Source organism: Pelodiscus sinensis, chromosome 9, assembly GCF_049634645.1.
Source record: "Pelodiscus sinensis isolate JC-2024 chromosome 9, ASM4963464v1, whole genome shotgun sequence".
Lineage (NCBI taxonomy): Eukaryota > Metazoa > Chordata > Testudines > Trionychidae > Pelodiscus > Pelodiscus sinensis.
In genome coordinates, this window is record NC_134719.1 from 57,172,234 (window position 1) to 57,186,948 (window position 14,715).

Sequence of the window (14,715 nt, forward strand, 5' to 3'; positions counted from 1 at the left end):
AGGGTCCATGAGGACCTAATGAGGGAGTACATGTCCACCCTCTGGGACATGCAGTAGATGCTGGCCCAGAAGGTCTGGGATGATGCACAATGGCGGGCCCAGATGCGGACCGAGCTGCTGCAGCAGGGCCACAACATCTGATGGTGTACCCAGCTCCTGTCCCTGCACCCCCCATCCATGCCTGTCTCTGCCCCCCATGCCAGCTCCTGCTTCCCCTCCCATGCCAGTCCTTCTCCCCCTGCTATGCCTGACCCTGCACCAGCCTCCCCTCCTGCCTATCCCACTGTTCTCCCACCCCCAAGGTTGCCGAGGTCCCCAGATAAGAGGTTTAACTACCACCCGAATCACATACCAGTCTCAGCCACAGCTCTGAGCCTCCCCTCCCCATATCCAGGTTCTCAGCCCCCGCTCCTCCCCAGTTACCTTTATCACAAAAAAACAAAGACTTATTTTTTTGAAAACAAAGCTTGTTTTTATTGCGTGTTCAGGGAAGGGTGGGGAAGGGAGGAGCTGTGGGAAAGGCAGAGGGGCAAGGCACGGGCCCCTAGTGGGGAGGCTCTGGGGAGAGTTACTGGGGTCCTTCAGAGAAACTCGTTCTCAGGGACTCCCGGATGCGCACCCCCACTTGATGGGCTTGGTGGATGGCAGCTGTGTGCAGCTGCTAAAAGGCACGTCCCTCCCCACCGGCCTCTGCCCCCCACTCTGAAAGGACGGCCTCCCCCTTCCTCTCCACAATGTTGTGGAGAACATAACGTGCAGAGATTACCTGGGGGATGTTGTGCTCCCCCACATCGAGGCGGGTGAGGACCCTGAACCGCGCCCTAAGGCCCAAAGGCGCATTCTGCCTTGATGCAGGCCCTGCCCATGCAGACATTGAAACAGTCCCTGCTTGGGTCCAGGTGGCCGGTGTACGGCTTCATCAGCCACGGCATGAAGGGATAGGCTGCATTCCCCCGTGCACAGAGGCATCTCCATGTCCCAGAGGACATGCGCTGGGGGAAGAATGTGGCAGCCTCCCGCTTCTAGTAGAGGCTGGAGTTTCTGAAAACCCGGGCATCGTGCACCTTCTCCGACCAGCTAAAGAAAATGTCCCTGAACTGTCCGCAGTGGTCGATGAGGGCCTGCAGGACTATCGAGAAATATCCTTTTCTGTTTACGTACTGGGCGGCACAGTGGTCGGGGGCAAGGATGGGGAAGTGGGTTCCATCTACCTCACACACAGACACACACCTTCACAGCTGGGGAAGCCCAGGACAGGAATTCTGGCCGCGATGGGTTCGAGGTCTCCCAGGTGGACAACCCTGGGCAGGAGGACGGTGTTATTGGCCCTTCCCACCTGCAGAAGGAAACAAAAACACGACACAGAGAATCAAAGGGGATGCCTAAGCCCTTGGGAGGTCCCCAAGACCTCCCCCCCCACCTTCTACAAGCACCCCAGGAGCCACTTCCTTTGAAGATTCCTTCCCCCTGCAGGGCTGTGTGAGGATGAAACTGCAGAACCCCCCAGGCACAGGGCTTCCCTCCACCCCTTCCAGCCCACCCCCCAACACTCCATTCCCCCTTTTCCTAAGGTCCCCCTTTCCAGTACTCCTCCCCCCACTCCCAGGGACTGCAGCCCGAGAGTGCCTTACCTCCATGAGGAGCGCCCCGACGGCGGACTTTCCCACGCCAAACTAGTTGCCCACAGACTGTTATCTGTCTGGCATGGCGAGCTTCCAGATGGCGATGGCAACCCAGTTCTCCAGGGACGTGGCGGGCCACAGGTGGGTGTCACATGGATGGAGAGCAGAGGCAAGCCAGGCACACAGCTCCATGAACGTCTCCTTCCTCATTCTGAAGTCGTGAAGCCACTGCTGGCCGTCCCACCGCTCAATCACCAGCTGGTCCCACTAGTCGGAACTGGTATCCAGCCTCCAGAACTGTCTCTCTACCATGGGGTGCGGTTGCAAGGGGATTGCTGCCGCACACAGACAGAGGTTCTCAAGGATGAGCTCGGAGCAGAGCTCATGCAGGGACACGAAGACAGCAGGAATGCAGCATGGCAGTATGGGGCCATCGCGTGTCCAGAGGCAGCTCCGGCACCATGGCAAAGAGTGCTGTGGTGTCCTGAAGCAGGGCAGCCAGAGCATGCACGACAACTGCTTTGCTGTCCTCGGAGAGATAGGCAAGCAAGCAGAAGAAGCTGAGAAAAGAAGCTTGCAGTCTAGACGTAGCAGAGTGTAACTCTGTCCAATGGATATTACAAAAGTGCACAGGAATCCTCTCTCACCTCCGCCACTCCTTACAAGAGCCACAGAACTGCTCCCCTGCCATGCCAGGACTTAAAGTATCTGTAAGAGCAGAGGGAAGAGCTCCAAGGAGCCCTTGTGCAGAGTGGCTGAGATGTGACAGAGTTTAAGAATCTTCCCTCAACCCCTCTGACATATGAGGTCTGCAGCCCTTTCTCCAGCTCCAGGTAGCCCCTATCTCTTTCCAGCAGTATCTTTCTCTAGTGTTTATGACCTAGCTGGTCATGACATGCATTTACAGCAAATCCCCTCTCCGCTGCAGCCTTTACAAGCTTTAAAGACTGATATAAAGTGCATACCTTTATACATGATTTTCTAAGGCTCATTATTTGATCAGGTCAAAGCCAAAAACTCATGCACTTAGCCACCATTAAGGCTATTTCCATGCCAGATCTTAGCGTACAGCTCCTCCCCCCCCATCCCACCCGCCCCGCCACTTAAGTTGTAAAGCTGTTCAAAAGAAGGAAGTAAAAAGTATTTTTCTCTCCCCTCGTACCCAAACGGATGAAATGTTTTGCTCAAGTTTTCATAAAAGAAAAAATCTGACCAGAGAACTGATTCTCCTCTCTGTTGCACTATTTTAAAAACTCAATTTGTACTGTGCAAACTTTTAGCAGATACCAAGACACTGTTACATTTCTGTTTGATTATAGGTAACTCAATTGACATCAATGGAGCTCCTTTCAATTTACATAGCTGGGGGATCAGAATCCATCCTAATAACAGGAAAACTCCAGCTACTCAAAATTAATATTGTAATCTGGAAACCTTTATATCTCTTTAGCAACAGTGGTCACTGCCATTCCACTGTTACCTTATAACACAAAGCAAAAATGAACAAGCTCCATTCAAATTAATTTCTTTGTTAAAAAACGGTTGTTTTCAAAAGAGGTTAAAAATGTTTCTCTCACGAAAGTCAGCGGTTTTGTGAAATTCCAAACTGTTAAGACAGATTTTCCTTTTTAAATATCTTTGGTCAAATTAGTAGATTTCTGCCCTTGTGAGATATTGATAACATTGGACCAACACCTCACCCAACAACTCTCTGAAAGAGAACATCTAGACATTAAAGAGAGAATCACACCTAAAGGGACTTACAAATTCTTCAGTCTTTGTCAAATCTAAACTAGCCAGAAATTATATACAAACATATCATCTTGTTTGCATTTCATACTCAGGTTAAAACAGATTATATAGTAATATTTGCTAGCATTTCTTAGTCATGTTATCTGTTGCTTTTGGGAGATGTTCAAAATCCTGCATTTAAACATCTTGGCCCTCCTGCCTTAGTTTTATTTGGTTCTTGCTCTTACTTTTCCTCCAAAGTTCCATATCACAAATCTCTGCTCTGCATTTTTGTTATCTTCAATTATGAGCTCCATTTCCCTCAATGTCTCTTTTCCGGATACTCACTCTTCCCTCCCTTTCTGATTTATCCTCTTGTTCTTTTTTTAGTTGTTGGGGTTTAGTTCCCATTGGTTTTTATTTCTGCAACAATATTTCAGCCCACTCTGTACACACAATCTTCTCATTTCATGCGGACCAGGTTACAATCTGGTTTCATACGGGGCTTTTCTTACCCTGAGTATCCCAAAGCAAAGTGCTAGACACTTCAGGTCAGATCCTTGCGACTATCATTTCTTCCCCCATTTCTTGGGGGAAGACAGCAAAATATGGCTCTAAGTCTTCGTGGTTCACGGATCCTTGAACAACCAGGCTGGTGCCAAAGAGTAGGCTCCTCTCGTTGCCACAGCCTCCAGAGTCATTCCAGCAGCCATGGATTGGCCATACCCCCTTTTCTCCTAGTTATACTGCATACAAGTTGGACTGTGAGGGAACTACAGAAAAGTAGACAGGTTCTAGGATACTGGAGGATTCCTCTATGCAGTGGGAGGACTGAGCTTATGTCTTAAGCTAGCTTTAAGTCTGCTTTGTGCTGCCAGAGTAGCAAAAAGCAAATTTAACCACACCACGGATTTAGCCCAGTGACTGTTACCACTTTGGGACCATCCATGATTTATAGATTTATTGTACTTTGGAATAAAGTTCCTTTTTCTCTCAAAAGTATAATAATCTACAAATTGCTCAAATTTTCAGAGACCATTTCCCCAGAAAACAACAAGAGAGCCAATAATCCACCCACCCTCTCCTCATCTCACTACTGACCCCAGATGGGAGAGCCAGGTGTGGATTGCTAGAGAAGGAAAGGGAGCTTTACTCATTTCTCCTCCTTTCTTTTGGAGGAAGAACTGGGTTCTTCATCCTCTTCCCGAACCCCTTAGATATCAGAAAGGCATGCAAACTAGATTTCCTCCTCCATTACAAACAAACAAACATCCTATTATCAAGTCCTACACAAAAAAACACCTTAATGGGATAGCATGCTACTGAGAAAGAAATATATTTTTAATGGTGAAGCAAGCAGTTCCTTCTTTTGCTTGCAAAGTTGAATTCAGGGGAAAAGAAAAACAAAACAAAAAACAAAAATGCTTATTCATGGTTTGAAACCCAAACTAGACTCTGGTACAAGTACCCATTTAAAAGTAACTTCCAGTATACTTTTAAATGGGTCATCTGAAGAAGTAGGTGTTGCCCACGAAAGCTCATGATACCATCTACATGTACTATAGTGATAGAAATGTAGCCGTGTTAGTCTTGGTGTAGCTGAAACAAAATACAGGACTATGCAGCACTTTAAAGACTAACAAGATGGTTTATTAGATTATGAGCTTTCGTGGGCCAGACCCACTTCCTCAGATCAAATAGTGGAAGAAAATAGTCACAACCATATATACCAAAGGATACAATTAAAAAAAATGAACACATATGAAAAAGACAAATCAAATTTCAGAACAGAAGGGGTATGCGGGGGGCTGTGAGCTAATGGTATTAGAGGTGATAATTGGGGAGGCTATCTTTGTAATGGGTAAAATAGCAAAGGCTTACAAAGGCTATTTTTGTAATGGGTAAGATAGAAAGGATCAATGCCCAAAAAACAGATATTAGACAGGATCACAAAGAAAAAACAGTTTCTTGCCATTTCAACCGGAAAGGACACTGTCTCAACGACTTAATTACCTGCATCCTGCTTCAGAAGCCTTTTAAATCTGCACTTGAAAGGGAATCCTCTGAACTGTCATTCATGCTAAAATTTGACACTCTATGCTTGGGTCTCAACAAAGACTCTGGCTATCTTACCCATTACAAAGATAGCCTCCCCAATTATCACCTCTAATATCATTAGCTCACAGACATTTACCTTCCCCCCCTCCCCGCATCCCCCTTCTGTTCTGAAATTTGATTTGTCCCTTTCATATGTGCTCATTTTTTTTAATTGTATCCTTTGGTATATATGGTTGTGACTATTTTCTTCCACTACTTGTTCTGAGGAAGTGGGTCTGGCCCACGAAAGCTCATCATCTAATAAACCATCTTGTTAGTCTTTAAAGTGCTACATAGTCCTGTAGTTTGTTTCATCTACATGTACTGTTATTCTTTAAGGTGCTACTAGACTATTTGTTGTTTTTTAAGTTTGTCCACTATACTGTTTCCTTCTCTGTATACCACCATTAGGATTTTCCCCCCTAACTCAAGTAATTGTCAATACAGGCAGTCCCCGGGTTACATGGATCCGACTTACATCAGATCCCTACTTACAAACGGGGAGAGGCAACCCTGCACTAGCTGCTTCCCCCCAGCAGACCAGGGAGACATGAAGCTAGCGCCCCCCCCCCCCCCCCCCCCAGCAGACCAGGGAGACGCGGAGCGGCTTTTCTCAGCAGACACCTCAGCTTGAGAATAAAGGACTGAGGGAAGTGAGGTGTGGGAGAATAAAACTGAGCTCTGGAGAAATGTTTGGCTAGAGTTTCCCCTACAATATGTACCAGTTCCAACTTACATACAAATTCAACTTAAGAACAAACCTACAGTCCCTATCTTGTACGTAACCCGGGGACTGCCTGTACTATAATCAGGATCAGGCACAAACATATTCACTGTGGTGAAAACCACGACAAAGAAATGGTTAAAATCTTTGCAAATTCCTCATCTTCCTTAATTGCTCCCCTAATTCCCTGGTAGTCTAATAGACCCACAAATTCACTAGCAAGCTTCTTATTTTTGGTATACACACAAAGTTGGGGAGAGGGTTATGTCTTTGGCTATTTACTTCTCAAACATCCTCATAATTTCCATCTTAAATGCCATACTTTATGCTTTCTGTTGGCTCTCTTCTGGTTTGATTTCCATTTTCTAAAGGACAATTCAGTCTGAATAACCTTCTGAAACTTCCTACTTAATCATGTGTTTCTTCTTGCTTTCCTGCTTACCCTTTTTTACTCTATTAGGGCATGGCTAAGTAGTATCCATGCTGACTAAAGATTTTAAATTTCCTTAATTTTGATTCTAGGATCTGTTTTATTAGCGTCCTAATTTTTAATGTAATTCCCTTTTCTAAAATGTAATGTGCAATTTAATGATTACATTGTGGGCTCCCTTATTTAGTGGCATTATCAACAATGCTCCTTCTAATCTCTTCCATCTGTATGTGGAATAATTTTTATGTGCACCAAGGCATGTGCGAATGTGCACCACCAGGAGAAACAAAAAACGTAGCTGTGGGCACTGCGCTAATCAGTGGGCAGCATTTGAATCTCTCCTGAGCAGCTGCACAAGATCACAGCTTACAGGAAACACTATCAGTATCTTTCACTATATCTGGGGCCTCTCTCTGCTCTGGAGCAGACTTTTGCCAGCTAGCTCTGCCTTTATATCTTACCTAGTTCAAAGCACAAGGACTTTGCCCCTCCCATCCATTCAACTGCAGTCAGTTAGCTTGTCTTTAGTTTGACTCATTCACTTTGAAGAGGCACAGATTTCAAAAGAGGCCAACTGAATAATTTAGTTTTATTACTTCTCAAAAGACTAGTCCAGAGATTAGTTTTCTTACATGCCCATAGAACAGCTACTACCCTAAGAAGTAGTCAGTAGCTTCTGAAATATCTATTTCAAAGATCAGGATTTAAATCCCCAAATTAACTCTGCACTTTTGGTTCAAAAAGTTTAATCACAGCATTAAAGTATCCACTTGTGAACTGTGTAGGTGTAAGGACCAGCCCAGAAACTGAGCCAGTTGCTGACACCACCTTCTTATTCCTTAGATGGCAGGAATCAATACTTCAATAATGGTGAGCAACCAGAGGTGACAGTAAAACAGGTGTGCCCTGGAGCGCAGCTCTGGCAAGAGCCAGCAGGGAGCTATTTAAAGAGCTGGCATACACCTGGGTTGCAATAGGACAGCACTTGTAAGAAATTTTAAGTTACTTTCACCGCCATGAGCAACTGCTAATCAACCTTTACGTTATTCGGTGGTTCTATTACAGCTAATAGAGAGTTGTGTTGGTTTTTTTTAGTAGAGACCACACCGATTACTTCCAACAGGAAATAAACAGTTTGCTTCCTGGCCAAGCATTCAGAAATGCAGCATTTTGAGAGTGCTGCCAGCTGGCAATCTTTAGAAAAATAAGAGGACATCAAAATGTCCAGAAATGTAGAGCTCTGCAGTTAGTTTCCTTAACCTTCCCCGCATGTCACCGAATTCTTAACATGGGCCTAGAAAGCCTAATTCTGTTCTCAGTTACCATGGTGTGAATCCAATGGAATCTCACTGGTTTAACTGAAAGCAGGATTTAGGGCTCAGTCCAACTCTCCTTGAAGTCAACAGCTGAATTAGAAACACATCGTTTCTTTTTCTTAGAGTTCAACCTCAAAGCAGCAACTTCTGCTTCACCGGAACAAAGTGGAAAAGTGAAGAAAGAAATTCATTACCTATTGGTGTCCCCCTGTGGATCTATTTTGCAACATTCATTCTACCCCATTTCATCCCAGTCTGTATAACTTTATTGCCTCCTTCTAGCCCTGCTCCAGAGCTGAACACAACATTATACACCTTTATATCAGAGCTCCCTTCTCTTCACAATTTTCTTTCAAGCGCTGCTCCTTGCCCTCTCCTTTAAATCTAAATAATGGAAATAAAAAGACATACAGAATAACATTTAAATTAATACACTGCTCTCTATAATTACATATACTTATCATTTCTTAACAAATGTCAGGGCTTTATTGATTATCATAATTCAGAATAGAATTATAGATCTATTAAATTAGACAGGGCAAAAAGGGAGCAGCCATAGCAATTTGATTTACCTCATCCATCTCTGAAGTATCCCATAATCGGGTATAGTGGTCCATACATCAGTGCTGTGTACTCTCCAGGCTTAGTGGCAGCTTTGGTTCTAGATGCTGCTTGTACAGTTGTCTATTAAATCTCTGTAGAAGCAGATGCCGGCAGGAGGAATTCTGTATCTGTGTGAAAAGAGTACGGGCGATATGTTTTAAACACAAACAATAACATACTTCCCTTACTTGAAGGCTTATCCAGCATTGCTTTGGTCCTTCAGGGCAGGGGGCTAGCAATGTGAGGGGGCAGAAGTCAGGGTTGGGGTTGAGAAGGGGCTCAGGCAAGAGGTGAGGGTGCAGGAGTCAAGGCAGGGGGTTGGGAGGGGAAGCTCCGAAGAGGGTGTGGGGGGCTCAGGACAGGAAGTGGGGATGGCTTCTTATTGGAGCTAGTGTGGGGCAACTGCACACCCTGCCCGACAGCTTCTCCCTGGGATGTGGTGGGGCCATGTAGGCTGACCGCTAGTGTTCCCCTGGGCCGAAGGGGCCGGTCTGCTCCCTGAGGCAGGCTGGGGTGACAGGTGCTGCCAGCCAATGGCTGCTCAGTGGGGCGCTTGCTGTCCTCCTAAGGCCATACTACAATAAAGTTGTTCCTCTATCAGACCCCCTCCCTTTCCATTTTGTGAGAAACCATAGAATTCCAGGCACATCCCATTCTGGTACAATCAAATCCTGACCTTGCCTTAAGTTATGATAAGAAGCTGACTACCAAATTTGAGGGAACTAGCTCCTACCATTTAGGAGTTCTTGAACAAACAGACTCACAGATGGATGGACAGATAGACAGATGCACATTTCTAAAATACAGAGTAAGGAAGATATGTTCTCATGGTCTCTTTCTATGAGATTACTTCCCTGAATACAGTCATTGTGTAGATAAGGAGGGAGAACCATGTATATTTGTTAGTTACATGGAAAGCCACTGGTCAAGAGTTGATGGCATAGTGGATTATGTCTCAAATCTCCATTTCCAACCCTACAAACTCCCTTCTTTCTCTGTCATTGCTGAAGGCATCATTAGCCCCTTTGTCGCTAGGGCCAGCAACCTGAGTGTCATATCAGACATCTCTTTCTTGCTTGCACCATACATGCAAGATTAAGGTTGCCAACCCTCCGGATTGGCCTGGAGTGTCCCAGAACATCAACCTCCCTGGCATCAACCTCCCGGTGACTATGGAAAGCCATCTTGGAGATTGTAATAGGATACTTTAAGAAAATGACATGACATCATGGTGGGGACAATAGCTCCCAGAATAGCCTCAGAGTTGGCCACCCTACCACCTATCTTCCTGTTTCTTCCTCCACAAGGATACATCTAGACTAGGAAAAATAGGTTAGGAACACATTCTCACATAAAATCTTATCTAGACTAGGAAGGCAGGTCAAACACCCATCAGGTCCACCCTTCTCTTTCTGCCCACACTGCTAAAATTACAAGCCTTTGTCTCCCGTCCTACCTCTGCAATGTTCTCCTTTCTAGTCTCCTTGGCAGCACATATCACTCCTCTTCCAGTCCATTCAAAATGCGTCTGCAAAAATGGTCTTCTTTGGTCACTGTTCTAAACACATCCCCTCCCTGGATCTCTCCGCTCCCATTTTCTGCTGCACTGAATTCAATCATCTCACCTGTAAACCCTCAAAATTCTGCTCCCCCCCAACTTATTTGCTCTTTTTTTGAGCCTTCCCACTCCTGCAGCCTCATCCTTTCTACCAACGATGCCAGGTTTGCCCTTTGATTGGTCTGCTTTTCCCACTACACCTACTTTAAACTGTCTTTTCCTCCATTGGATCTCTTTTCAAGATCTCCTTCTCTTGTGATGTCTACAAGAGATCACCAATTCACTGTGGCTAAGTACAGGGGCAGCGAGGACTGCTTTATGCTTATTTATGTTAAAAACAAAAGTTGAAATGATTTAGAACCACCAAGTTATGCATCTAGGCTATTTAAATGTATGTTCTTATTTCTGCTACCATGGTTCTCTGTCCCATATCCATTCTCCTATGCATTCTTGCCACATCTTGCCTTTCATTAGAGTGACAGTGTTTTAAGATAGGGATTGTGTCTTCCTAGATATTTGTAAAGATTCTAGCACAATGAGGTCCCAACCCTGACAGGGACTTTGGGTGCTACCTCAATACTTTTAATAAATATGGGGTTAAATCCCATCAACTCAATCTTTTGCCCTTCTGATGTAAGCTAACAGAATATTATGCAGTCCAATGAGTTTGGATCCCTGGATGAGACTTTACAAACTTTGGTCCCATATGATTGACTAAGCTATTTACAGATCTAACTGTATTTTGGGGAAGAATATGCCCCAGTGTCCTTCACCAACGTTTTTCTTGTCGTCACTTATGCCTCTTTGCTGTTTGGCAGCCGCATTACAGTTCTGCTGCAAGTACATACACAAGGCCAAATCTGGTTCACATTTTGTACACAAGTACTACTATGGACTTCAAGGGAATTATTTGAAAGTGGCAGGTTTTGAACCACAGTTTGTAAACATTTAGGGTCCTTTGGGATAAAGTTGTTTTATTATTTTTGACACATTTGTATTTGTATGACAAAATATTCATTTGAGGATGCTAGATTCTATTTCCAGCCATCTGACCTCTATTATTTCCACTTTAAATAAAGACACACAGTGACAAAAGACAGGAAGGTCCACAATGCTAGAGACACCCTACAATTACCGGAAGCTGACCAGGCTTTGAACATACACTTTATTCCTGAATGGTTGATGCCTCCTTAAGATCCAACCAAAGGCCAAAAGGAAAACAAAACCAAAAACAAAGTGCAATAGAAGGAAATCCTTCTTTGTTCAGATACCTTGATGATGGAAGAAGTTAAAGAGAACCCAAATCTGGAACAGGCAGTAGCACCAAATATGAGATATAATAACAATTTAGGATAAGAATAGAGGGATAGCTACATGTAACAGAAACAAATACTTCAATTCACTACATCAAGAATTATTGTCTGACTATTAAAAAAACTAAAAGCTATAAAATACTCTAATATATTATAACAACATAAGAACTGCCATGCTGGGTCAGACCAAAGGTCCATCTAGCCCAGTATCCTGTCTTCCACCAGTGGCCAATGCCAGATGCCCTAGAGGGAGTGAACAGAACAGGGAATCTCCACTTGATCCCTCTCCTGTCACCCATTTCCAGCCTCTGACAAACAGAGGCTACAGATACCATGTCTACCCATCCTGGCTAATAGCCACTGATGGACCTTTTTCGAACCCTGTTAAAGTCCTGGTCCTCACAACATCTTCTGGCAAGGAGTTCCACAGGTTGACTGTTCGCTGCAGGAAGAAAAAAAACTTTCTTTTGTTTGTTTTAAAACTGCTACCTATTAATTTTAAACGCTTGGCACTAAAAAGGACAATGGCAAGTATCTGTTTTAGGTATTTTCAGCATGCCTGTTGCTGTCATAGGCAAACATGGTAACAGAACATTTCAGGTAGCTGAAGTCCCAAAGTGATCTGGTGAGGAGTGCCCTTTGGATTTTAAACATATATTCAAAAATAATAATTACTAACCCCACCAGTGTTAGCAAGAAGTTCAAAAAAAATATACAGCATGAGACAATTCATAGTGTTTTATGATTATTTGCACAAGCAGCAGCTGACAAACTAAGAGAACTAGCTAGCAAATCAAACCCTATTCTCAGGACTGATAAGACATTAATAAATATATGAGATGAAATCTAGAAAATTTGTACATAGGTAAAACGCCCGCTGAAGTCAATGAAAGTTTTGCTTGAGTAAAAACTTGACTACCATCTTCAGAATCTGGCCCATCCTGGTGATCAAAATGCATTAAAATAAACTATTATTCCAGCAGGTTAATGATAGGTGTTCCATCTACTATATATTTGAGAGAGTTTGTCTGTCTGTCTGTTTGTTCAAGAACTCCTCCTAAACCAGGGATGGGGAATCTGAGGTCTGGATGCGGCTCTTGGCTTGTCTGGATCCAGCCCCTGAGACTGAGGGCTCCCCCGCCAACATTGGAGACCCTGTGCTGTCATTCCAGCCTCCCCCTCCTCTGCCACCCCACAGCAAGGCTGAAACCCATAAAATCTACGGGGCTGAGTTCTCCATCTTTCTCCTTATCGGGTGGGGCCACGTCAGTGAGGGTTTGGCTTGTTCTGGTTTTGTTTTTTTGCTTCTCACTGATTTTTCTGTGGGTCAGTGGCCCCTGACCCAAAAAAGGTTCACCACCCCTAAACAGTATGAGTGAGGAACACTACATTCAGTATACAGCTTCTTTTTATCGTAACAAACTAGCAAGGTAAGGGTTCAGTTGTGCCAGGAAAATGGGATGTGCCTTGGACAAATGACCAGGGAGGGGTTTAAAGGTATAGCTCGAGAATGCCGGGGGGTTATCAGGAAGGCAAAAGCGCAAATGGAATTGTGACTGGCTAAGGATGTGAAGGATAACAAGAAAGGTTTCTACAGGCATCTTAACAAGAAGAAGGTGATCAGAGAGGGTGTGGGGCCCCTACTGGATGAAGGAGGAAACCTAGTGACAGATGATGTGGGGAAAGCTGGAGTACGCAATGCTTTCTTTGCCTCTGTATTCACGGCCCAGGTCGGCTCCTGGACTAATGCGCTAAGTGATGCAACATGGGATGAAGATGGACAGCTTTTGGTGGGTAAAGAACTGGTTAGGAACTATTTAGAAAAGCTAAACGTACACAAATCCATGGGTCCGGACAGTGGTGGATATAGGGCAGGGCGAGCGGGGCGGCTGCCCCGGGCCCCGCTCTTCAAGAAGCCCCGCACATGCACCGTGTCAAAGGGGGGGGGCCCCCCACGAAATTGTGCTGCCCTGGGCCCCGCAAAATCCTCATCCGCCCCTGGATCCGGACTTAATGCATCTGAGGGTACTGAGGGAGTTGACAAATGTCATTGAAGAGCCTTCAGCCAATATCTTTGTAAAGTCGTGGAGATCGGGTGAGATACCAGATGATTGGAAAAAGGCAAATGTAGTGCCCATCTTCAAAAAAGGGAAGAAGGACGATCCAGGGAACTATAGGCCGGTCAGTGTTACCCCCGTTCCTGGAAAAATCATGGAGGGAATCCTCAAGGAATCCATTTTGAGGCACTTGGAAGAGAGGAAAATGATCAGGACTAGTCAGTATGGATTCACAAAGGGCAAGTCGTGCCTGACCAATCTGATTAGCTTCTATGATGAGGTAACTGGCTCTGTGGACATGGGGAAGTCAGTGGATGTTATATACCTTGACTTTAGCGAGGCTTTTGATACGGTCTCCCACAATATTCTTGCCAGCAAGTTAAGGGAATGTGGATTGGATAAATGGATGGTAAGATGGATAGAAAGTTGGCTAGAAGGCCGGGCCCAGAGGGTAGTGATCAACGGCTCGATGTCAGGATGGCAGTCGGTTTCTAGTGGAGCCCCAAGGTTCAGTTCTAGGACTGGTTTTGTTCGATATCTTTATTAATGACCTGGATGAGGGGATGGATTGCACCCTCAGCAAGTTTGCAGATGACACTAAGCTGGGGGGAGAGGTAGATATGCTTGAGGGCAGAGATAGGGTCCAGAGTGACACAGACAAATTGGAGGATTGGGCCACAAGAAATCTGATGAGGTTCAACAAGGACAAGTGCAGAGTCCTGCACTTGGGACAGAAGAATCCCAAACATTGTTACAGGCTGGGGACCAACCAGCTAAGTAGTAGTTCTGCAGAAAAGGACCTGAGGGTTACAGTGAATGAGAAGCTGGATATGAGTCAACAGTGTGCCCTTGTAGCCAAGAAGGCTAATGGCACATTAGGGTGCATTAGGAGGAGCATTGCCAGCAGATCCAGAGAAGTGATTATTCCCCTTTATTCGGCTCTGGTGAGGCCACATCTGGAGTATTGTGTCCAGTTCTGGGTCCCCCACTAGAAAAAGGATGTGGACGCATTGGAGAGGGTCTTGCGGAGGGCAACCAAAATGATTAGGAGGACGGAGCATATGACCTATGAGGAGAGGCTGAGGGACTTGGGTCTGTTTAGTCTGCAGAAGCAAAGAGTGAGGGGGTATTTAATAGCAGCCTTCAACTTCCTGAAGGGAGGTTCCAAAGAGGATGGAGAGAGGCTGTTCTCAGTAGTGACAGATGGCAGAACAAGGAACAATGGTCTCAAGTTGTGGTGGGAGAGGTCCAGGTTGGATATTAG

General features: G+C 45.1%; 1 protein-coding gene across 1 annotated transcript in view; it reads right to left on the minus strand.

Moving 5' to 3' along the window:
* Positions 1-14,715, minus strand: part of RGL1 (ral guanine nucleotide dissociation stimulator like 1) — a 150,438-nt gene that overhangs the window by 107,378 nt on the left and 28,345 nt on the right. Inside the window, exon 2 of the mRNA XM_014575423.3 lies at positions 8,493-8,651. Within this exon, the coding sequence (XP_014430909.1) occupies positions 8,493-8,537 (45 nt within the window). The 5' untranslated portion in view covers positions 8,538-8,651. The remainder of the gene's footprint in view (positions 1-8,492; positions 8,652-14,715) is intronic.